This window comes from Pelophylax lessonae, assembly GCF_965119305.1.
Source record: "Pelophylax lessonae genome assembly, chromosome: 5".
NCBI classification, from domain to species: domain Eukaryota; kingdom Metazoa; phylum Chordata; class Amphibia; order Anura; family Ranidae; genus Pelophylax; species Pelophylax lessonae.
In genome coordinates, this window is record NC_138772.1 from 497,328,337 (window position 1) to 497,354,903 (window position 26,567).

At 43.4% G+C, this 26,567-nt stretch overlaps 1 protein-coding gene across 1 annotated transcript in view; it reads left to right on the forward strand.

Moving 5' to 3' along the window:
* TRHR (thyrotropin releasing hormone receptor) overlaps positions 1-2,422 on the forward strand; it is a 39,740-nt gene extending 37,318 nt beyond the window's left edge. The window contains exon 3 of the mRNA XM_082259816.1: positions 1,835-2,422. Within this exon, the coding sequence (XP_082115942.1) occupies positions 1,835-2,260 (426 nt within the window). The 3' untranslated portion in view covers positions 2,261-2,422. The remainder of the gene's footprint in view (positions 1-1,834) is intronic.
* The last annotated feature ends 24,145 nt before the right edge of the window (positions 2,423-26,567 follow it).

Here is a 26,567-nt window from a genome sequence, read left to right on the forward strand (position 1 = left end):
ATTGGGTAGAGCTGCCTTCAATTTAAGTGGTAATACCGCAATGTGAAACAGGGTTAGTAGTGAGGCGCTACTACTAGTATGTTAACACATGTAGGTACATATACAGGATATACACTTCATGCAATCTTAAATGGGTGACTCCAACTCCCGTGCTGGGGTGGATGTGACTTTTCACTAAAAAGTGATCAAAATAAATAACAATGGATAGTTGAAAATAAATAATAAAGTGCTTGTGACGGGCCGTGCTGTTTTCTCAAAATGCGCGGAATGGTATGTGTGCAAAAATTAGCATAAAATAAAATTAAATTAAATTTAAATTTGAAAAAAAAAATGAATTAAATAGCACTGAGCATCTTATATACTATTTATACCATACCATTTATCGAGTAACCTGCTGATCTTTTGGGTACTTCCACGGTGAGTTGTTCCTTCTAGTTTCTGCTCAGGTTCACATCAAAATCTCACTCCTGCTCGAGTATGGTGTTCCCAGGTTTTTCACTCATTCAGTCTTCTTCAAGCGGAGTTTCGCTCTCCCTCCAAAAATTAAAAGTCAGCAGCTACACATACTGTAGCTGCTGATTTAATATTAGGACACTTACCTATCCTGGAGTCCAGCGATGTTGGCACCGCAGCCGATGTTTCCATCAGCGGTCGGGCGCTCCCGCCGCCATTGCCGGTCAGGGAACCCGGCAGTGAAGCCTTGCGGCTTCATGGGTGGGCCCCTACTGCGCATGCGCGAAGCGCTCTGTGCATTCGGATTGGCTCGGCGGCGGAGGGTAGGAGGAGGGGTCCTCACTTTGCCGCGGCGCCATTCCCAGAAGTGGGGAAGGGTACCTGTCAAAAACAGGTACCCGTTCCCCCCTCCCCCCTGAAAGGTGCCAAATGTGGAACTCCGCTTTAATATCAAATAAACTTTATTTAAACAGCTGGAGAGGTAAAGCACCTGTTTCTCATTTTAACATTACATTTAAATGAAAAACATAGGCTCTAAAATTCTCTAACACCAATTTTGTTCATCATGACCCTTTAGTCTGGGTTCACACTGCCGCACGGAGTAGCTCACAACAGGGGTCCGGTGCATCTCTGTTCACCGTTTCAGGTCTGATTCCAGTCCTAATTTTAGCTGAATTCGGACCTGAAACGGACCAGAAGACACACAGGACTCCTGTGCAATTCGCACCGGAGCTGCTCCAGGGATATGTGAACCGGCTCCATAGAGAGCCGGTCACAATCTTCTGACATGCGAATTGGATGCAAGGAAACCCGCATCCAATTCACAATAGTGTGAACCCAGCCATAAGGAGTGGCTGCATTAGTTTTCTTTTTCAAGTGTTCCCCTTTTATTTTCACCTAGCATATCTGCCAGTAACACAAAATGAATGTCTAAGTGTGACAAAAAAGGGACCAAATAGGAGAAGTTCATTTTAGGCTTTACATAGCCATAAATTTGGTTTTGGTGGATTGGTTTGACCTTCCTGAACCTTATATCACTGAGACTCTAGATGTGAGATTCCCCATAACGGTTTAGGTGAATGCAAAGTCTGCCAGTATAGCTCTGGCCTTACCACTAGGCAACTCTTTAGCAGTTAGGACCCACAATTAATTGCTTATTCTTCATTATGGACAATGTACTCAGATAACACAAAGCCAGCTTTTGGCCTTGTGGTGGCTGTAGCAATTGGAAATCCAGGTAGAACATCTTACCATGTGGGTCTTCCTAATTTAACTTGGTAGGAAGCGTGCCAGACTGAAATATTAGTATTGTTTAGACTTCCCATGCTTTATTTAATTATGTTCTTGACAGTCCTTTTTTTCCCTTATTTTATATATACAGGTTACAAAAATGTTGGCTGTCGTTGTGATTCTGTTCGCCTTCCTCTGGATGCCATACAGGACCCTGGTGGTTGTGAACTCCTTCCTGTCCAACCCATACCTTGAAAACTGGTTTGTGCTGTTCTGCAGAATCTGCATTTACCTAAACAGTGCCATCAACCCTGTCATCTACAATCTCATGTCACAGAAGTTCCGAGCCGCCTTCAGGAAACTTTGCAAGTGCAACAAGAAGCGTTCAGAGAAGCCAACAAATTACGGAGTGGCGCTTAATTACAGCGTTATCAAGGAGTCGAGCAACGGAGGAAGCCCTGATCATTTCAGCACTGAGCTGGATGATATCACAGTGACTGATACCTACCTGTCCGGTACAAAGATGTCCTTTGACGACACCTGCCTACCTGCTGATGCTACATACAGCAGGTCATAGCCGGTAGCCAGCAAATTATAGTCAGATTTTGATTATTAAAAGTGAAATAATAATCTTGTCATGTTATTTCCCTGGAAAGAAAGATTTTTCTTGTTCGTTAGAAGATTACCCTATCTAAAACAAATACTTTCGCAGAATATTGGATGGAAAGTAAAAAAGGTAGACGGCCTACAAAACCTTGTTGTATCTGCAGTCAAACCTTTTTTTAGTTTTGAATCGAGGAAGGGCTAGATCCCCCAGAAATACAACAGGAAGTGAGAGTAAATTTTTCCATAGTGAATGTTTTGATAGTTGTCACCAGGACAGGTGTCCCTAGTAGAAGATTTAGATTCCGTCCACTCCTGTTTTGGTAAAACTGCTGCAGGTGACAATGGTCTTCATGACAAATAGTGAGGTTATATCTCCCCAATGGGGACACAACATGAATAAAAACTCAATAGAGCTTTTAACCCTTTCACACTCAATTAAAAAAAAAAAAAAAATGTTTTAGCTGGGGTTATTCTAAAGTTTGGAGGATCCTGTAAAAAAAAAAAAAAAAATCAGCACTGTGAAGTCTTTTGACAATCCACCTCCTCACTTAAATTTGAAACCCAAAGCCAGCCATATGTTTTGGTTTGAGTGGAGGAAGAGTTATATCCTCTGTCATGTTTTATTTCCATTTACATCCCTGCTGAGGAGATTTTATCCAGATTGAAAACAAGACAAAGGTTTTTTAGCCCCACTCTATCCAAAGCTAAAACAAATGGTGTTGTATTTAATGACAATCTAACCTTCTCTTAAAATGAAGATGAAGCAACAGGGAAAGAAAATCACCAGATGAACTGGTGCTCAAGCAGAACATTTAGCAGATGTTTTACTAAAGGAGTCAGTTGTGGACCAAACATACATTATAGCTGATTGAAACTCAAACTTTTAGTGTACTGTATGCCACCACATCAGTGCCCATTATTGCAGCCTCATCAGTGCCCTTCAGTGCAGTCTCATCAGTACCCATTAGTGCCCATTAGTGCAGTCTCACCAGTGCCGTCTTATCAGAGTAGTCTCATCAGTGCAGCTTCATCAGTGCCGTCTCATCAAAGCAGTCTTATCAGTGCCATCTCATCAGAGCGGTCGCATCAGTGCAGTCTATCAGAGCAATCTCATCAGAGCAGTCTCATCAGAGCAGTATCATCAGAGCAATCTCATCAGAGCAGTCTCCTCAGTGCAGTCTCACCAGAACAGTTTTATCAGAGCAGTCTCATCAGTGCAGTCTCATCAGAGCAGTCTCATCAGTGCAGTCTCATTCATGCAGTCTATAAGAGCAGTCTCATCAGTGCAGTCTATCAGAGCAATCAGGTCAGAGCAGTCTTGTCAGTGCAGAGCAGTCTTGTCAGTGCAGCCTCAATAGAGCAGTTAATGCAGTCTCATCAGTGCACCGACCTAGTGAGAAGGACCAACTTGGTCCTGCCCATGCCAGCCGAATTCCACTCATCACCTGCAGGCTCAGCATGCAGTGCTGCCAGCTCCCGCTCTATTGTCCGGGCTGCCTCTCTACGTTCTCCCGCATCCGCCACTACTCTGCCTCTGCCCCGATGCTTGTGACTGATGCGGATTTTCAGGATTTTGCCCGGGACATTCTCAGACATTTTCAGACATTGGTCTGATTTCCAGGAATGTCCCAGGCAAATCAGGACTGTTGGCAACTATGCATATGTCCCAGAAAAATGTTAGGAGAAAAGCTTAATTCAAATTTTTTGGGAACTTGAGAAGATTTCAGGTCAGAGCAGGCTACCACTTTCCAGTAGAAGTAAATTTGCATCTTAGGAAGGGAATGTCTATGTTATCATAGGTTAAGCGACCATGGAGGATGGGCTGGTGTTTTTTTTTGGACAAAAGTGCACTGTAAAAAAAAAATGTCAGATTCCTTTTGGCCCATGGCACACTTATGATACAGTTACTGGTGACAACTTGCCAACACCAGAATCACAATAGAGAGCAGAAAAACACTTACCTACTTGTTGTACTTTCCTGTCTGGAAGAGCAAGCTGGTACACCATTGCTGACATAAAGAATACAGAATGTTGCTTGTCAGCGACATAGCATTTGAGTATTTATTTTCTGTGCTCTGCATTTTTTTTATTCTGTTACTGGTAAATTTTCCCCTGTACCCTTGATGTGCCAAGGCCCTTAGTTCATGCCCAGAAAACCCTTTTCTGTTCTCCCTATTTGGTACTGCCTTTGGAACATTTAATAAAGAGTAACATCACTTTTGTTGAGAAATAAGTATTCCCCGCTGGGTAATCGATGGCAGCGATTTTAAACTTTGTTGCAGACTCCTACCCTTTGGTATTCTTTGGAAATAGCTGTTTGCTTCTCTGTGTCCATGTGCATGGTGAATTTGTATTGGAGTGATTTTAGAATTACCAATCAGCTGCTGCACCTGCAGGGCTCTAACAAGGAAAGCGGCAGGGCCTGCATTCCTTTAGACTTGATTTCCCTTGGGGGTATCTCACCAAAGCACACATACATAGCACAGTGTACATACACTCCTGACATCTTATGGATCTTACAAGTAGAGCAGGATACTAGAATCATGTAACTCCTGCACACATATGGGGGAGTTACATCATTAGTGGCCACCCACTGGCAGCAGAAATAAGACACTGGGCCAGAATAAGACTGGGAGGAAATGACAGAGGTGGCCTTGAAGTGACAAAGGGGTGCACATACCAGGGCACAGGCTTGGAGGTACTGATCAGGAGAACCAGCAGTGTATTTGCCTAAATCCATTAGGCTAGATTCACATCTGTGCAGTTTTTAGTTCTTTTGTAGATCTGCAGAAAAGCACCACAATCCATTTAACATTATTTCCTACAGGTACTATTCACATCTATGCAGTTTCCAGCAGTGTGTTTTTGGAATAGTTGCAGGGACTTTTTTTTACATGCCATAAATGAAACCACATCAAAAATGCATTTACATGTCTCCTCCTACAAAAAAAATAATAAAAATGCAGCAGCATGAAACGCATCAAAAACGTGCTACAAACAGGCTTAAAATGCACCAACCACACACACACATAGATGTGAACCTAGCCTTATAGTTTTCCTGTAAAAAAAGGAAGTGCTTGAACCTCAAAAAGACCAACTAACCTCTAAATACATTCCAGAGCCATCAAAACAAAAGTTGTGCAGTCTTACTATTGGTTTTGCTAAGAAAGCAGCCACATTCTGCGGATAAAAGCCTGTCCCTTGCCAGAATGCTGTAGAGGAGGACCCTTGCACAGTAGTCCATTTTTAGAAGTTGAACACGCCTCCCACTGGGTCAGAGCTAGCGCTCTAATCAGCAAAGGTCACACTCTTTGCTGATTGTAGAGCTGGAACTCTGGTTCGAAAGGGGGCATGTGCGACATCTGCAAAGATTCTGTTGCTTCCACATGGAGAGCAAGGGTCCATCTCTACAGCATGCTGACAGTGGACAGGCTTTTCTACCTAGGCTGTGGCTGCTTTCTGAAAAAACAGCTTTGTTCACCTTTGTTTTTCTTCACCTGGAAAGTATTCAGCTGCTTAAAATGAAATTGGGCTTTAGTGAATTGGTAATGAATGCATAATTATACTTTAATAGGTTTTCCTTTTCCAGTTTTAAGGCCCCTTTCACACATGGGAGTCCGTCGGCGGACTGCGTTTATCTCAGCGGGGGATCAATCCATCGATCCCCCACTGAGCAGGCAGATGGCAGCTCTGTCTCCACGCTGTGTGCGGAGACAGAGCTGTCAGGTCCCCGCTGTTCTCTATGGGGGAATCGATGGGAATGGACCACCTGTCTGTTCTCATCCAATCCGATCTGATCCGCTGGACAGATGGAAAATAGGGTTTCCATCCGTCCAGATTTGACGGACCGGATCGGATCAGATGTCAGCGGACATGTCTCCGCTGACATCCGATGCCCCATAGAGATGCATGGGGCATCTGTTCAGATCCGCCTGAAAAAACTGACAGGCGGATCTGAATGGTCCGCTAGTGTGAAAGGGGCCTAAAGCAAATATTTCTCTGTGGCATTATTAATTCACAATTTTAATTAATGTCTTGATTTTTTTCCAAATGCAGAATCTGCTAGATGGCAAAATTTTAGGTTGCTCTGGCTTCTGACAATATTACCTAAACAATAGTGAGTTCAGTGGAGGCTTTGATGGTAAGACATAACAGTTTTCATCTGTAGAGAAGCATGACAAAAAGCTACAATGGGCTTATTAAATAACCCAAAGAGCATTGTGCAGAAACCCTCAGCAACCATCTATAATATGACAATCATCCTTTGCACATTATCATAGCAATGCCTTACGGAGTAGGCTTCAAAGTGCTTTTTGAACCCTGTGTTGTTCTCCACTGCAACAAACTGATTTAAAACCATACAAAAGATGTGTATGCTACATACACATATATACTTGGAGTTTACTGAGTATCTAAATAAATGTATGAATTTATATTTATACATAAATGTGATAAGTGCTATGAAATATATTGGCTTGTTTTTATAGTTTTGTGGTTACTCCCTATTGGTAATGTCATTTTTTTTTTGTTAGAGTATTTCTGGGGAAAAAAAATATGCTTTTATCATCAGCTGTGATTATTTTGTAATGATTCTATTTTGGTGCAATTTATTTGTGAATAGACCATTTTGCCAGTGAAAAAATAACTGTCTTTAGTAAATCAACAGCAGGCTATTTGACGTTTCTTTTTATGTCTAAGCAATGTTACCTCATTTAACCTCCTTTAAATGCTTCAAAATATTTTTATGATAAACGTCATTCTGTTTTCTGCTTTGTAAATGCCTGGAAAATAGGTTTAAAGCCAGAATTACAAATACAGTACATCGTATCACTAAAAGCTCCAACAGGTCCCATTTGGATTAAAGTTTATTCAAACCCAACAAAAATGTAATATATTGCAGCTTACCTGTCCTAAGATGTAGTGGCTGCATTGGCTTTCTATTTTTTCAGCGTTTTTTTCTTTATTTTCACCCAGTAACCTGGGTTTCACCACATTTCCTGTACTAGGGTGACAACACTCATTCCTCCACTGTATTCATGGAGGAGCAGTACAGTCTGCTCTCGAGATTTGGACTACAAACATATCCTCCTCTCTTCATTTTTATTACATAGGGAATGGTGAGATGGTATTTGCAGAAGATAGCTTGCAAAGGAGATAACATTGTTTGAGATTTCAGTTCAGTGCACAGGGAGTGACAAGAACACTAAATTTCTGGCAATATCAACAGATATTTTCTGTACTTGCTGAAAGTGTATTTAGCCTAAAAACAAAAAAGAAACCAAGTGCAGTCACCACATCTAAGCTGCCATTTATTATATTTTTGTTCTTGGGTTTAAATATAATATACACAAAATTGTGCAGGGCAATACCTTCACATCGGGAGACAGAAATCTTGCAGAATGACCTGAACAAAATAACAGAGTGGGCAACTACATGGTAAATGAGGTTTAATGTGGATAAGTGCAAGTTATTGCACTTAGGGACTAATAACGTAAAAGCAAAATACACACTAGAGGGGGAACCTCTGGGGGTATCAAAAATGGAGAAAGATCTGGGAGTCTTAGTAGAAGATAGACTTAGCAACAGTATGCAATGTCAAGCTGCGGCTGCCAAGGCTGGCAGAATATTAGCATGCATAAGGAAGGGGATGTATTCCAGAGACAAAACTATAATCCTTCCACTTTATAAATCACTGGTCCGACCACATCTGGAGTATTCTGTCCAGTTCTGGTCACCAGTCCTCAGGAGGGATGTGTTGGAGCTGGAGAGAGTACAGAGAAGGGCAACAAAACTTATTAGGAGATTAGAGGACCTTAATTACGAAGAGCGTTTGGAGGTGCTTGATTTATTCTCCCTGGAGACAAGATGCCTGAGAGGGGACATGATAGCAATTTACAAATACCTCAATGGTTATCTGAGCATTAAAAAAAAAAAAAAAACGATTCAGTCACAAGGAATGCATGAGGACATAAGGCCATACAATGCGATTAGAGGAGAAGCGTTTTAACCTCAGGCTATGGAGGGGGTTCTTTACAGTTAGGGCTACAAGACTGTGGAATTCTCTGCCACAAATGGTAGTAACTGTGGGGAGTATTGCTACTTTTTAAAGACTCTTGGACATACATCTCAAGGACATTAACATTCAGGGGTATGGGAAATGATTCACACCTACACAGGTTGAACTGGATGGACTATTATCTTTATTCAACCTCAACTACTATGTAACTATAATACTATCACTATGGCATAGAGGACCAATAGGAGGTCATCCCTCTCTCTCATTTCAATACTCCAACCAACAAATGCCAGGAGTACTACCTATATTGTAATAAGACACCGAGGTCACAAGGTGGGGAGGGGGATACTCAATAAAGTATAACATGTGAAGTCAAAGTCATTCTTATTAGTTTTGGATACACCAGAGAGAAAGTAGAACACCTGTCAGGTTTTTTTTTGCTGTCAGTCGTGTGCCAGTTAGGGAGATTTACCTCCCTAATTCACCTGTAATCACAAACAGTGAAAGTAAAAGAAAATCTCAAATTTTGATTTGTCCCTAGAAGAGGAATATAGTGGAAATATTCCAATGGGGACACTAGTTCTGGTGACCCTGATAAAACCAGGGATTCCTTCAATCTGGAGGGATCTCCTCTCCCTTCCTGTTTTGACTATGGGACAGGAAATAAAGGGAAATCTCTTCAATAGGACACAGATAGCAAAAAAAAATAAAAATGAAACATTTTTTCCTTTAGTTCAACTTTAAGAGCTCTATAAGTACATTAACATACATTACATAACTTCCTCCAGCAGCCGCCATTTTAACACATAGTTATGGACACTTCATGTATCAAGTTTTACTTTGAACACACAAAACAGGCTCTTTGGAATTGTTAGAGTGACTTGTAATCCTTAGCTCATGTAAAGCTGGAAACACACACTATACAACTTTTGTTGTTTGATTTCCTTTAGATTTACCTTCAATTATGTAGTGCAAGGGCCAGCCTGATTGCATACAAATTGAAAGTGTTTAGGTTTGACCTCATATTATATGGTTTTGGTAAATCTAAAGGAAAAAAATCTAAAGACAATTGTATAGTGTGAATGGCACATAACACTAACATCTTTATAGCAGCTACAAATCTCTCCCCTTATTTTCTCTGGACATTTGTAGTGGGTTACAGCTTTGCTGCTGCAGTTGACTACAATGGGAAAATAGTGTCTGCTTTTCTTGAAGTTTTGGATTGAGCATAGTTAGAGCTGTTCAAAAAACATTTGAATACTGTCTGTGATGCTTTTTTTATTTGCACTAATATCCAAATGTTGGATGTTAGAAGTTGGAAGCTTTCAGGGGTGTACCTCCTTCTTCAAGGTCCAAGCAGTACTCAATTACTCAAGTTGAGTACTGCTTGGACCTTGAAGAAGGGGGTACAGCCTGAAAGCTTGTCTTGAAAATTTACGTTTGTTAGTGCAAATAAATAAATATATCATGGGCAGTACTCAATTGCTTTTGTTGCAATTTCACCAATAAGACAGCAATCACCTTAAGCACGTTAGAACTGTTCCATAAGAATTTGCTCCCCACCACTCTTCTTGTCTCAGTGTCCACTAAACTATTGAGGCAGGGTCCTACCAAAAGCCTCCATCAGAATAGAAGAAGCATAACTCATGTAGGGGGCCTGGGCATAAATCTGAGAGAATGGGCTGTTGCCTTAATGAATTTACAGTGCTTTGCGAAAGTATTCGGCCCCCTTGAACTTTGCGACCTTTTGCCACATTTCAGGCTTCAAACATAAAGATATAAAACTGTAATTTTTTGTGAAGAATCAACAATAAGTGGGACACAATCATGAAGTGGAACAAAATTTTTCGGATATTTCAAACTATGTTAACAAATAAGAAACTGAAAATTATTCAGCCCCCTTAAGTTAATACTTTGTAGCTCCGCCTTTTGCTGCAATTACATCTGGGGGCCGAATACTTTCGCAAGGCACTGTATCTCACCCACCATGCTGGGACTGAGCTACTGCGAGGACAGAGGAAGGATTTTAGGTAGCAAGTAAAATAAAGCCTCTGTCTGACGATTACCGGTAATTAAGAATTCTCATCATAAATATTTTTCTACCGACAAGAAGGTCATTAAGGATTAACTCTTCACTGTGAAAAGCCTTGTATCTGAAGTGCAATTTAAAGTTTACTGGGAAAGTATAGAAAGCAGAGAATAAGATGCATGTAAATTAGCAATTAGTGTTTCATTTTTAAAATGCTTGAAGCGATCCTGATGCAGTATGTGGTAAAACGACTTCATGTGACGCACCTCTAAATGTGTGTTGGATGCCTGGTCCTCTGCGGAGCACTGTGGCTGCTTCCAATGGCCCCTATATCAATGCAAAAACTCAATAGAGACATGGGGCTGGGAGATGGAGCCACAGCACTTGGCTGGGGACCAGGAATCTGATACTCATGAAAGTTTGTCAGATAAAGAGGATGCTTGGAGCTAGACAGTTCATAAAGAGGTCTTTAAATGGTAGCCTTTCCTTCCAATATTTCATTCTGTGACAGGGTCTCTTTAAAAGTGTAAAACAAAAACCTGTTATTTGCCAAATTTTGGTAATGTAGCAGTGAGTAAGCGGTTAGAGATATTATGTTATATAGTTCACCACAGGTTTTTCTAGTCTCACCTCTAGAACTGCCCCCAACAATTACAACGATGGGTGGCAAAAACCATAAGAGGGAAGCCAAGAGTAAATACCAATACAAAGCTAAAGTCCACATTAAGGTTGAACATCTAGACCAGCCTTTTTCAACCAAGGTGCCCAGGCACCCTGGGGCGCCTTGAGGTTTCTTCAGGGGTGCCTTGGCAAAATGCCTAAAAATTGCCTAAAAATCATATACAAGCCAGCAGGTAGATCAAGCCTGACTTTTAGTTACACAAAACCACACGCTTTCATTATGCACCATTACAACCTTCTAGCCACCGGCATTCTAACAACCAATGACATAAGCAGTTGATAAGGTGGATGTTGGTTGCCCGCATAGCATCCTTTTTTGACTCTCCCCTGTTCCTCTCTGTCAGCGCTGGGGTCACATTAGCTGAGCGATGAAGATCATTGGTATACTAGTCAGTACCAGTATACAGAAGTGTATTTGATTTGGAAGAAGAAATCGCCTCTAACGTTGGGCGTCCTACGTGTGTGGATGCTGATGCATTATATAAAATTATTAAAATAGCTTTTTTTAGATTTTAGAATGGGGTGCCTCGAGGCAGTCCATAATTTTGGAGTGTGCCTCGAGACTGTCCATAATTTTTGAGGATGCCTCAAGGTTGTCCATAATTTTTGAGGATGCCTCAAGGCTGTCCATAATTTTGGAGTGTGTCTCGAGGCTGTCCATAATTTTAAAGGGTGCCTTGACTGAAAAAAGGTTGAGAAACACTGGTCTACACTCTTCCACTGTAATGTCAATGAAGAGAACCATGCTGTATAATAAAATTATATTGCATACTGAATACAATACGTGCTGCTCCTGTTTATTCTATAAGTAAGAAATGGCTCATTCAATACTTTGATTATGCAAAGAACATAAACTTACAGTGTATGAAGTAAACTATAGCAGCCAATCAGATGTCATATTTTATAAGTTTAGAGCAGCTAGAGCCAATAAAGATTCATTCTGACTGATATCTGCATCTACTTTGTACTGTATGTGTGTATGATCTTGTCACATCAAAAATGAAATGAAAATGTTCAAAGGTGATAACTTGTGATGTTCCATAAATTGTTTCTCCATATTGTAACATACAGAGTTGTGACTTGATGCGATTCAACAATCTACAGTGCCAATGCTTAGACTTCTCTGTCATAAGGCCTGGGATTTTTATATGTATGTGCTGTGTAATAAAATATAGAAACACAATTCTTTTGGGTTGTATTTAATTCTGTGAAAATGCATAACAGTATACTTTATATGAACCAATAAAATAATTGAGCCTTCTCTGGGAGAAACTTTATGGGGTTGGAGTTACTAAAGGCAAATAGGCTGTTTACTTTGTAAGGGAAGTTCCACTCAGAGGTTAGTGAATGTGGTGAAATTTTACTTTGCAAAGACTACCCAATCATGTGAAAGGAAAATTTAAAAAAAATGTTTTATACATTTTCAGCATTACGGTTAAGGGTGCCACTTGCAGTCCTATAGTTATGGTCAGATTTCAGTCCTGGTAACTACCTAATCTGTAAATTTAGCCTGAATAATGCATTAATGCACTGATTGTGTTTGAAGTCTAATAAAGACTGACTCTGTGTTCCCAGTATTTTTCTGTATCACTGATTGTAAGTAAAGTGCCTTTCTGAAGTGCCAGAAGTCTGATTGTTAAATGTAATTAAGGTAAACAAGTCTGTTTTCTTCAGGGGATTTACTAAAGAACCCCAGACGCTGGCTTTGACTGGTTTCATATTTTTCTGGTTCTGAAAAGCTCTCAGTGGTTCCTGCGTTAAGTGTCCATTCACATTTCACCAAGTGATCTCTCGATTGACATTAAACAGAGCTAAATGGCTAGATGTACTGGATAATCAAATAATCCAGAGTCGTGACCTAAGAACTATGCTACTTTTAGACCTTCCAAGACACAACATCACTTACATCCTTGTCTTTTACGTAAAAACATATATTACATTACCGGTGTGGTGTATCCATCCGTACTGCATGCTAGAGGCAGCTAGGGAAATGGTGGTGTGTATATAAAAGACCCATTCGACCTTGGAAATGTTCACTGGCTGCTGTGTTCCTTGCAGAATTCCCAACATATTCTTAGAATTTATAGTCTTTTTAAAATTTTCTTTGAAGAAAGTGCTGCACTACCACAATTAATAAATAAAGTCACAAAAAAAAGCCATCCATGTGTGAAAATTTATTTTCAAATGAAGAAAGTCCCACTTCTTCCTTTTGAGCAGATGGAAATGTGAAAAATCAAAGCCGTCACCTCTTGAAACAGACCAAAAGGAGTCAGATGTGTGCTTACCATATGGCAAGGACCTTCTAATAAAATTAAGGTCATACAGGCCATTTTACATGTGATTTTCCAAACTCACTTCCAAACACATTTCTAAGCTCCGTTAGGTAGACTCTGGACTATTTTGTATCATCAAATATTTGCATACAGTGGCGAAAATAATTAGTTGATGCCCTGCAGATTTTGTAAGTTTGACCATCTACAGAGAAATTAATGGTCTATAATTTTTCTCATAGGTGTATTTTAAATGATAGAGACAGAATATCAACCAAAAATGCAGAAAAAACACATGATACAAATTAGTGATCAACTGATATCGTTTTTTTTACTGCCGATACCGATATTTTGGTCATCGGGTATCTGCTGATATCTGCCGATATTTTCGGACATTTTTTTTTTTTTTTCTTATGTCTACAGGTACTGTGGTGGAGGGATCTGGGGGTCTAAAAGACCCCAAACCCCTCATCTGCACTTAAGCATTCAAAACGCCAAGTTTGACTGTTTTGAATGCTGTAACTTTTTTTAATTCTGCTCTGCCAGTACCCGGAAGTGATGTCATGTACGCGGCGGTGCCAAATTCAAAGAAATGGAGACGCGGTCAGATGGCGGAGGTGAAGGTAGGATTCCCGGGTCTCCCGGTGGGATGGGAGGGGACGTAACCCCCCCTCCCGCTCCTTGGAATGACAGCCGAGCGGCTTCTCAGCCGCATCGATTGTCATTACAAGACAGCCGACCGTCGGCTATGGACACCGGTATCGGGGTGATGATTCTAGCTGCAGGCATCACCCTGGTACAAGCACTTTCCCTGAAATATCGGCAATATCGGTAAATAAAAAGCCGATTCCGATATATCGGGGAAAGTCCATATCGGCCCTCGATATATCGGCTTTGCCGATAATCAGTCAATCTCTAATACAAATGTTATAAATTGAGTTGAAGTTCAGTGAGTAAAATAAGTATTTGATCTCCCAGCAAAGCTTTATTGTGTACTTGGTGGAGAAACCCTTGTTGGCAAGCACAGAGGTAAGTGACCAGGTTTGCACACGTCTTAAGAGGGATTTTGGTCCACTCTTTTTTCCAGATCTTCTCTAAATCCTTAAGGTTTGTTAGCTGTTACTTGGCAACTCAAAGTTTCAGCTCCCTCTATACATTTTCTATAGGATTAAGGTCTGGAGACTGTCTAGGCCACTTTATGACCTTAATGTGCTTCTTCTTGAGACACTCCTTTGTTGCCTTGGTGGTATGTTTTGGGTCACTGTCATGCCGAAAGACCCATCCATGACCCATCTTCAGTGTTCTGGCTGAGGGAAGAAGGTTCCCTTTCAGGATTTTACAATACATGGCCCCGTCCATTGGCCCCTCAACATAAATCAAGTGTGACTAATCTGGATCAAAGAGAACACAAAACATGCTCACTTGCTTTCCAAGTTTAATGTGAACTTGTTGGTTTCAGTCTCCTGAAGTCACACTGCAAATCATTAGAGCTCCCTCTAGCTGCAGCCTAGTAATAGCATTAGGGGGAGATTTGTTTATTCACTTGCTATACACACAGTGAGTATGCTCTTAGCACAGAAATCGAAATGAAATTGCGGAGCTAAGATCATTAATAAACAATAAATATTATAAAGATGTAAACTGTGACAAACAAGTGTAGCACTACTCCCTTGGGAGCTGCTGGTTACGGGTTCCCCTGGGTTACCATTAGCAACAGCACAACAGTTCCACATTTTCCAAGTGATTTTTGGCTCAGTCAGGAAACAGTCTAGGAGCTTTGATTTTTTGTGTTTTTATTGAGAACTTGGATGGGAGAAGGGAATGAGTGGGATACTCCAACTTATATAACTATGCACAATTAGCTGGGACAACTGAATGATGCTGAGTGCGGCTAGGCCGCTGCTTCTCCTTGTCAGTGGCAGTGACATAGTAAGAAATGAACTGTCTGAGGTAAACTGTACTGTATTCCTGACACCCCCTTTTGTTACTATTCTTCAGGGTCAACTACACGGCACTCCCTTTACTGTTACACTTTCTGTGTGAGCTAGCTCCTTGATCCCCCTGACTTCTACTCATCGCTCCATGTGCCTGAGATATCCCTTGAGTAACTACATATACTGGGTGAGGTCTATCCCTTGATTGGGTGACCACGCGCATCTGGTAAGAGGCTCAATAATTGCCCTTTGTTTGGTGACGTTTGCCATTTTCTTGGGATCTGCGGCTCTTCCTTTTCCCTGATTGGGGTCACTTGTGAGACACCTTAAGTATAAGGATATCATGTGAGTGCTATTCTTACATTTCCTTTCCTTTTGCCAATTTATCTACGGTGTTACACTATGTGCTTTTTTCTTTTATTCGATTTATATTGTCTTTGAACACCTGCCTTTGAGAGCCTTCTTCCCTCATACTAATGAGAAGCTCAGCAAGTGGATTCTGTCATCATCTTATCAGGGCCGGCGTTAGGGGGGGGCAAACTGGGCAACTGCCCAGGGCCCCAAGTGTCCAGGGGCCCCCAGCCGCCCCCTGTCAGCGGAGCGGAGGCAGCGTGACACTATATGCAAACGGGCAAGGGGAAGACTGATCATTCGGGCAGTCGGGCACTGCCCGAGGCCCCGTGGTTGAGGGGGGGGGGGCCCCACAGCAGTCTGTCCCTGGAGGTGCCTACACACTCTTGCTCAGCTGAGGGGCGGGGCCACACGTTTCCACCGCGGGGGGCAGCCAGAGTGCAGAGAGAGAAGAGAGCGGAAGACATCTCTCAGCCAGCCCAGCCGGCAGCCACCCACAGGTTGTGACAGGTACGTGGAGATTTCTAGTCTGCTCTGCTGGCTGCTACTGTGCTTCTGTGAAAAGTTTGTGCAGGAGAATGGAGATAAGAGTCTGCTGCTCTGCTACTGTGCTTATCTGTGTAAGTTCCGATTCTGAAGCACAGTAGCAAGGGGAGGGGGGAGGGGGGTGTCAGTGTGCTACATAGGCTTTGGAAGCAGCCCTTAATATGGTGGGAAACAAATTTTGTCAAAGCAATTCCAACCTCTCTCTCTCTGGAATTGCTTTTTTTTTTTTAGACTCAGACTCTGTGGTGAATTGTGTGGTGTCGGGGGTGGGGGCGTGACACAGCAGTGCTGACTTTGGTGGGAAGATCACATATTGGTGGGGGTGTCAGTGGTGGTAAGGGGGGGGGATGACACAGCAGTGGTGAATTTTGTGGGGAAATCACATATTGGTAGGGGGTCTGTGGCACAAACCCCCTACCAATATGTGATTTCCCCACAAAATTCACCACTGCTGTGTCATCCCCCCCCCCTTACCACCACTGACACCCCCACCAATATGTAATCTCACCAAATTCACCACTGCTGTGTCATCCCCCACACATTTCACCACTGACACCCCCCCCCCCCCACCCCAACATGTGATCTCCCCACCAAATTCACCAATCACTACCATTGTATCATAACCCCCCCACACACAATTCACCATTGATCTCCTCACCAAATTCACCACTGCTTTGTCATTCGGAGGGAATGACACAGTAGTGGTGAATTTGGTGAGGAGATCAGCGGTGAATTGTGTGCGGGGGGTTATGATACAATGGTGGTGTAGCCCCCCCAAAACCACACAATTCACCACTGACACCCCCCCACCCTAATATGTGATCCCCCACCAAATTCACCACTGCTGTGTCACCCCCCCCCCTTACACCCCACAAAATGTGATCTCCCCCAAATTCAATACTGCTCTCATTCCCCAACACACAATTCACCACTGACACTCGGGGCTGATGATTCAGCACTGCCCCCCCCCCCACCAATATATGATCTCCCCCCAAATTCAACACAACACTGTGATCCCCCCCATCCCAATATGCGATCCCCTCCAGACCTGATCATTCACTACTACCTATCCCCCCCGTCCCGACGTCACCTTCCCACCCGCCGTCAGAGAAGAGGCAGTGGGCGGCGCGCATGGAGGAAGAATAGTCCAGTGTCCGGTCGGAGGACACCGGTCCGACCGAGTCGCGACGCCATGGAGGAGGAAGAAGTCGACTCCCGAGCAGCATGGTCACCAGGGAGTCGGGACATGCTGGTCAGGTCACTGTGCATTGATGGGGGACATGCTGGTCAGGTCACTGTGCATTGATGGGGGACATGCTGGTCAGGTCACTGTGCATTGATGGGGGACATGCTGGTCAGGTCACTGTGCATTGATGGGGGACATGCTGTGCTGGTCACTTTGCATTGAATGGGAACATGCTGGTCAGGTCACTGTGCATTGATGGGGGACATGCTGGACACTGTGCATTGATGGGGGGCATGCTGGACACTGTGCATTGGTGGGGGACATGCTGGTCACTGTGCATTGGTGGGGGACATGCTGGTCACTGTGCATTTATGGGGGACATGCTGGACACTGTGCATTGATGGGGGACATGCTGGACACTGTGCATTGATGGGGGACATGCTGGTCACTGTGCATTGATGGGGGACATGCTGGTCACTGTGCATTGATGGGGGACATGCTGGTCACTATGCATTGATGGGGGACATGCTGGTCACTGTGCATTGATGGGGGACATGCTGGTCACTGTGCATTGATGGGGGACATGCTGGTCACTGTGCATTGATGGGGGACATGCTGGTCACTGTGCATTGAGGGGGGACATGCTGGTCACTGTGCATTGATGGGGGACATGCTGGACACTGTGCATCGATGGGGGACATGCTGGACACTGTGCATTGATGGGGGACTTGCTGGTCACTGTGCATTGATGGGGGACATGCTGGTCACTATGCATTGATGGGGGACATGCTGGTCACTGTGCATTGACGGGGGACATGCTGGTCACTGTGCATTGATGGGGGACATGCTGGTCACTGTGCATTGATGGGGGACATGCTGGTCACTATGCATTGATGGGGGACATGCTGGTCACTGTGCATTGATGGGGGACATGCTGGTCACTGTGCATTGATGGGGGACATGCTGGTCACTGTGCATTGGTGGGGGACATGCTGGTCACTGTGCATTGAATGGGGGCATTCTGGACACTGTGCATTGGTGGGGGACATGCTGGTCACTGTGCATTGGTGGGGGACATGCTGGTCACTGTGCATTGAATGGGGGCATTCCGGACACTGTGCATTGATGGGGGACTTGCTGGTCACTGTGCATTGATGGGGGACATGCTGGTCACTGTGCATTGATGGGGGACATGCTGGTCACTGTGCATTGATGGGGGACATGCTGGTCACTGTGCATTGATGGGGGACATGCTGGACACTGTGCATTGATGGGGGACATGCTGGTCACTGTGCATTGATGGGGGACATGCTGGTCACTGTGCATTGATGGGGGCATTCTGGACACTGTGCATTGATGGGGGACTTGCTGGTCACTGTGCATTGATGGGGGACATGCTGGTCACTGTGCATTGATGGGGGACATGCTGGTCACTGTGCATTGATGGGGGACATGCTGGTCACTGTGCATTGATGGTGGACATGCTGGACACTGTGCATTGATGGGGGACATGCTGGTCACTGTGCATTGATGGGGGACATGCTGGTCACTGTGCATTGATGGGGGCATTCTGGACACTGTGCATTGATGGGGGACTTGCTGGACACTGTGCATTGATGGGGGACATGCTGGTCACTGAGCATTGATGGGGGACATGCTGGTCACTGTGCATTGATGGGGGACATGCTGGTCACTGTGCATTGATGGGGGACATGCTGGTCAGTGTGCATTGATGGGGACATGCTGGTCACTGGGCATTGAATGGGGACACGCTGGTCATTTTTGAACCAACCTAATGATTGTTTGTTAAGTCACGCAATTTTTTTACAGTGTAATCCGTCATTGGTGATAGTATTAGAGTTTTTATTCTATATTTGTTGCCCTGGGGCTTTCTATTTAGTGTAAATGAGTAGCGCTATGTGCAGAGCTGTGTATGTTCTTTATATGGCTCTGCTGCTCCTCACCCAGGCCTACTTATAATAGATCTCGGTGAGGAGCAGTAAACATAATAGAATATTATAATTGATGTGATTATAATGATTATGATTATAATTAATTTAATGTTATTTAATTAAAGCATATTTTTATGTAGTTGTATGTTTTATTTGGCTAAATTGATTAAATGCGCCAATATTTTTGGAAGAATATAAAATGTAAACTTTTAGGTTTGCCCAGGGCCACACTTTGTCTAAAACCGGCCCTGCATCTTATCAAAAGTGAGCCAAGGTCTGTCCATTAATGTGGTAGACCAACTTTATTTGGTAAGCAGTTTTGATTACTATAAGTCGCTTTTGAAGCTGCCATAGAAGACAACATCCACCTTCTGAAATCTAGTGGGACTTTTCACAATTTAGCGACCTAAAGTCGCAAGAACTATTTTTTGTTGCAAAACAACTTTTCCTTTTTTCTTTTTGTTCATTGTTTTGTGTACACATTCACTTTATATAATTTTCTTGGTGATCACTACCAATTTAATCGTCATCACTGTTTTTGAAATTATATATTTTTTTATTTTGATTTCTTATGGGCTACACATTTTTTGTACTACAATCTGGGATTCTCTATAGGTCCATGTGTGCAGCTTCCCTCCTATATCACATAGGTATCTACTCTAGAGGTTTCACAGCCACCTGTTTTCACATCTATTTATTTAATTTACATTTATTTTTTAGCGCACAAATCCACCCCATTTTCCATTGTCCAGAATATATTCTGCTACATATTTTGGTTAAAAAAAACCCCAATAAGCGTATATTGATTGGTTTGCGCAAAAGTTATCGTGTCTACAAATGATGGGGTATTTTTATGGAATTTATATTTATTTATTTATTTTTACCAGTAATGGCGGCGATCAGCGACTTTTAGCAGGACTGCGACATTGCAGTGGACAAAACGGACTCCTAACTGACACTTTTGACACTTTTTTGGGGACCAGTGACATCAATACTGCTAAAAATATGCACTGTTACTGTACTAATGACACTGCCAGAGAAGAAGTTAACATCAGGGGTGATCAAAGGGTTAAGTGTGTCCCTAGGGGGTGCTTTCTAACTGTGTGGGGATGCTCTGACTGGATGAAGACAGAGATCAGGGCTCCTGCTTAGCAGGAACACAAGATCTCCATCTTCTTCCCTGTCAGAATGGTGATCTGCCTTGTTTACATTGCCATTCTGCCTCTCTGGGGAGTGATTGTGGGTGGTCAGCGGACATCGGGTCTGCCGTACGCGCTGATTTGCATCCCCTGTATCCAATCAGCATGCGATTGCGCCTCCGGCAGTGTGAGCATCACCCAGTGGCTATTGCACTAAATGAGGTACTTGATTTCGCACCTGCCACAGTAATTATGCAGTAGGCTGTCGGCAAGTGGTTAAAGGCAAGAGAAATAAATGCCAGACTCCGTTGGCTAGAAGCAGCTGCAAAAAGAGGTTTGAGGGAGCGCTAGAGATAATTATCACAATCTTCTCAGCACAACAAACTGTGTCGCCCATTGACATATATGTTCAGTGTGTGCTTGGCTTGCTGAGATTTCGTTTTTCCTACAGTGAGCAAAAGCTGATTTATTTTATGTTGATTTTAATCATTATGCTGTTAGCATTAGTAAATAGAAAGGAAGGTACATAATATTTACTTGATTTAAACCTTTTGCTTTACATTTCTTCAGTTTCTCTCTGGTTTCGGACCTAGGCCAAAATGAGATCATAGATCCCAAGAGTCATCATGGCCATGTTCTTCATTCATTTGCAGGGGGGAAGGAGAGGCTTTCTCAGCTAAGCACATCTTTCTGCCTGCATGCCTGAGCTAAGGCCAAATGGATTCCAAGAAGTAAATGCTACATGAATCATCTGCCCTTATTCAAAGTGATTTCTCAACATAAAAAAGCATGGAGACATAGATGGATATATGAGTTTGCTCTGAATATTAAAAATGAATTAACCTCTTGTAGTTTTACGGCGGCAGGGTCGGCACTGTCCCGCGAAAGTACGTAACTGGACCGCTAGCTGGGACGTTCCCGCACCCATTCGCCACAGGGGAAACTAATCAGCGGGTCCGGCAGGCCGCGATTGCCACCCGTGGACACGGAACCGCGGTCTACCATTGTAAACACGGCATACCGCTGTTCTTTCAGTTATGAACACAGGGATCCTATGTTCCTCTTATTTAGGAACACAGGTCTCTGTGTTAATGAAGCAAGCCCATTCCCCACACAGTTAGAAAACACCCCCTCGGGACAGATTAAACCCTTTGATCGCCCCTGGTGTTAACCCCTTCTCTGCCAGTGTCATTAGTACAGTAACAGTGCATATTTCTAGCAATGATTACTGTAGTAATGTCACTGGTCCCCCCAAAAGTGTCAAAAATGTCAGTTAGGGGTCCGATCTGTCCGCCACAATGTCGCAGTCCCACTAAAAATTGCCGTCATTACTAGTAAACAATAAATAAATAAATAAATAAAAATGACATCAATCTTTCCCCTAGTTTGTAGACACGATAATAATTTTTTTTTTCAGAATTGTCGCTCTTTTTTTTGTTTATAGCGCAAAAAACAAAAATCGCAGAGGTCAAATACCACCAAAAGAACGCTCTATTTGTGGGGAACAAAAGGACATCAATTTTATTTGGGTACACCATTGCACAACTGTGCAATTGTCAGTTAACATAATGCAGTGCTGTATTGCAAAAATGGCCTGGTCATTAAGGGGGTAAATCCTTCCGGTCCAGAAGTGGTTAAATAGCATTTTCAGTTTGTGTTGCTCAGAAATAGGTAGGTGCTGCTTTAGGTTTGCTGTCATATTTTCATTGCTCAAAGTCCAATGTAGTCTTGTCTAGCTTCAAATATATAAAGAGTTTGGGATTGCCATGGCTTAGCTATAACTTTTAAAATAATTTTTATATCAAATAGCCGGATGTGGTCAGACCGCTAGTTAAAGCCCAACTCCAGACAAATTTAGATTTTTATTTTTATATAGAGTGTGGAGGAGTCAAAAACTTTCTGTCTGTGAACCCCAGGGGGGGAATCTGCAATCACTTCTTTTCCCTGTGACATCCATACATAAATAAGGGCATGTGGCCATCACCAAAACAGGAATTCAGAGACAGCTATAAAGACACTGCCAGATGTTCTAGCCCTTCTTTGCCCTTGCCTCTCTCTCTGTCTTTCGATTTTCTCTCCTTACCTCCTTTCTTTTCCTCAGCATTCCTTTCCTTATCAGTTGGGATTTAAAAAATTAAACTTTAACAACCAAGATATAAAAATAATTTACTGTAATTAAAATGGTAATTAAAAGGAGTGTAAAATGTTTAAAGTGTAAGTCCAGGCAAAACCTAACTAATGCTAAACCGGCTCTTTGCCACATTTTAACCCTAATATGTCTAACCCTGTAAAGCAAAAATGACTGTACTTACCCATTCTGCAGCCGATCTGATCCGGTCTCCAGTGGTGGAAGGTCTGTGCAGGAGAGGAGCAACAAAAGTTGGGAAATGTCTGGGAAGTGACGTCACCCATAGAGTTACTATGGGACTTCCGTTGTCAGCTGCCTCTTCTGCATCCACCTCCGCACTGAAGTCGCAGCTGACAGCTGATGCTGGAACCGATTTGGCTGCAAAATCGGTAAGTATAGCGATTTTTGCTTTACAGGGTTAAAATGTGGCAAGGAGCAGGTTTAGCATTAGTTAGGTTTTTCCTGAACTTCTACTTTAAAAGTGTAGCAAGATTTCCAGGCCTGTGGCCTGATGTGGGTCTGCCATTAGTACCAGTAATCTCTCCAGCCCATGTGAGCTGCAACCCTGGGAGTGACAACTGAAGCAGCGACAACTCCGGCAGCTTTGTTTGTGTTTTTTTTATTGGAATAAAGGGGATGGGAGAAGGGAATGAGTGGGATACTCCTTGAGGCTTATCTAATTACAATTGGGACTTTACTTCTGAAATGCCCATTGGCGCTTCCTGGACGCCAGCCGGTGCCAGCCAACGCTCAATGACACTGAGAAGACTCTGTAGAACAGAAGAAGTGCTGAATCCTCGACTTATAGTCCAGAAGATCCAAGACTGAGAACTGTAGAACTCCTGACACTGTTGTACTATGAAAGTCACTGAATACTTTCCCTCGCCTGGCACAGCTTGAGGTAGTATATAGTAGAACTCTGTATAGCTGTCACTTTAACTGCCACACTCTGTGCAATTCAGGGCCCAAACTGCAGGTGCCCCCTTTGACCTTGAACTCTTCAGGGTCCACTGACTATGTACCCCCTCTGTTGCTTCAGGGTCCTCAACCTAGGTACCCCTTTACATCTAGCCGACACTGGATCCCAGAACCTCTTCCGGAGTGGTCCCCTCTAACTTCAGGCAGACCCCCAGGGGCAATCCTCAGTACTCACGACCTGTGCAGGCTTTCCTGGGACTGGACCCCTATCTCGCTCCGCAGGCTCACAGCACACCGGATCCCCTCAGCTCAACTCAGCACTCTCTGGACACTCAAGCGACACCCTGAGACATCCGCCTTCCTCAGACAGGAGGAGAGAGAGCCACACTCTCCTTCCTGGGACTCTGCTCCCGCCAAAGACATCATGTCATGTGCCACCCCCAAACTTAAACCCACTCCCAGAATCCTTTGCAGCCTAATCTGCCTTCTGGGGTAATTACAAGCTGGGATGTGTCCCCTGATTGGGCTTCCCACATTGCTCTATGAGAAGCCTCTCACAGGAGCCAGTGGGGATACTTCTCCCCTCAGCAGGCACATCTGGAAGTCCTGACACCCTATCTAAACAAATCGCAGCCCTGCTGTTAAGCAGACAAGGCCCACTATACATTTACCTAGCACCTACCTGTAGGGTGCTACAAAAGAAAACAACAATCTTGCTTCACCCATAGGCTGATTAGGTGAAATGCTGAACCATGGGTCACATGGTCTCTTATAGAAAAGTGATGGCAGAAAAAAGACTATGTGATCCAGCAAATCTGCCTCATTTTTCTTTTTTTTTTTTGTTATATATGACTTTTTCAGTAAATTAATATTTATTTTCGTACATCACGGGACACAGAGCTATAAATCATAACATATGGGCTATATAGCCACCTACAGGTGAAGGACACTGGCAACCAATCAGAAAGAATGCCCCCCTATATAACCCCTCCCACACAGGAAGTACCTCAGTTTTGTTCGCCAGTGTCTAAATAAGAAAGAAGATATCCTACATACCCTGATCAAAGATCACTGGATCTAAGGGGTTAGCTATCAGATCCATCTTAAACAGTCAATAGACTAAAAAGATGGTACCTGAGCCTCAGGAAGCAGATACGAGTTTTTGCCTGTAATGCTGTCCTTTTTAGGCGCTGGACCCTGGGATCCGGACCTTGGAATACCAAACCCCAAAGGCGCTCCGTGCAGGGTGCTTTACAGGTCCAAGGCCGTGGCCCCTCTAAAACAAGGAGACCCAGTCCTTGAAGGTCACGAGGCAAAGCTTGTCGTGATGGGTGAAGAAACAGAATCCTGCGGCAGGACTAGTAAGTCCAATTTAAAATACACATACAGCAAACCTTGAAGGTAAACATTGCTGGCATGATTGCAGATTGTAAATATTTAATAAACTGTTCCCTTTAAAAAAGATAACAGCGACCGAGTGCCATGTGAGTCTCTTTGTCAGCTGCAACAAACAGATTCAGCCTAAGCTGCTCTCCCCCCATGTGGTTGCTGTTTTCGCCTTGGCGCATAAGCGCCCGCATGTTTGTCTCCTGCCTTGATAGCGGGTCTGTGGCAAAGGCTCATTCATGCACTCGAGAATCTATGCTTTTTAAAACAGGTGTACGCCGCATGGAGGGCGTGTTTGAATGCAAGTGGCGTGCACGTGGACGCCACAAACCACGCTGCGCATGCTCTATACAACATAATTGGGTGCGATTTAAAAGAAACTGTTTCAAATGCGCTAGACTCTGTCAGAGGCTGAAGAGGACACAGAGCAGGAGCAGCTGGGTTGTGTGAGTCACTGTGGGTGTATGTTACTGGCACAAACAGGTCCTGTATCTTAGGATAATTAGTGCTGTGTTCGATAAGCTGTATTAGCTTGGCAAAAGCCTTGAGTACACTTAAGATAGTACCTCAAGTTTGTCTTGCTATAAAGCAATGTCTGCCTGAAATAGGGTTGGGTAGGGCACAGTTTGAAGAGGCACTGTGATGCCACTATCAGGCCTTGAAGGTCCTAGCCATGCTTCCATTGTGTCTACTCCTCCTGAAGAGACGGAGCGACTAGCCAATCTGAGCCATTACGGTTGTCAGGCATTGTAGCTACTCCAAGTACTTCTGCCGTAAATATGTCACTATGGGCGATTTGGCATCGGCATTAGCCAGCCTTGAGGGTAGGATTGCTGGCATGATTGCAGCATTACAAGGAGGGAGGAAACGTGATAGATCCCCCTCACCTGTGCAATCCCCTAAATCAGTTCAGGATTGGGCAGAGGATGTGGAAGAAGTAGCTGATGGTGGCTCTATGGAACGTCAAGCTGAGGTTTGCCCTTCTGGGGAGTAAGGGTCAGAGGAGTCTATATCAGCCTCTCAAACCCAGAGATTGTTAATTCAGTCTCTTACTGAAATGGTCCGGTCTGGATACAAATTTCCTCCCTTAGAGACAGCTGAAGTCTCTTTTTCCTCTCTAGGCTAATTGCGCCCTCCTCATGATCCTCGGACATTTCCCATACATTCACTCTTGGAGCAAGAAATGTATAATGATTGAGAACATCCTGATAGGATTTTTTCCTCCTAAAAGGTTTTCACTATTGTGTCGTATGGAGGAAAAGTTTACTAAGAAATGCAATATACCCTCTGTGGATGCTGCCATTTCTTCAGTTAACAAGAGTTTAACCTGCCCTGTGGACAATGCCCAGGTTTTAAAGATCTAGCAGGTAAAAAGTTGGAATCTTTATTAAAAGCCTCCTTTGTGGTTGCAGGATCTGCAATACAACCATCAGTAGCAGACCATAGGAGTGTGTCAGTCTTTAAAAGACCATATGAAGCGAGTGTCCAAGACAGTTCCTTCTCAAGGAGAGTCTGTGGAAAATCTGTCAGATTTACCTCACACTTTATGTTTCGCAGTGGATGCTCTTACGGATTCCATAAGGCAAATGTCACGAGTTGGTTTGATGACAGTGCATATGCGCAGAATCCTTTGGTTAAAGAGCTGGTTTGCGGAACTACCATGTAAAATGTTTTTGGCTAGCTTCCCTTTTCAGGGAGAACACCTTTTTGGTGATGATCTGGATAAATATATCCAAAAGATC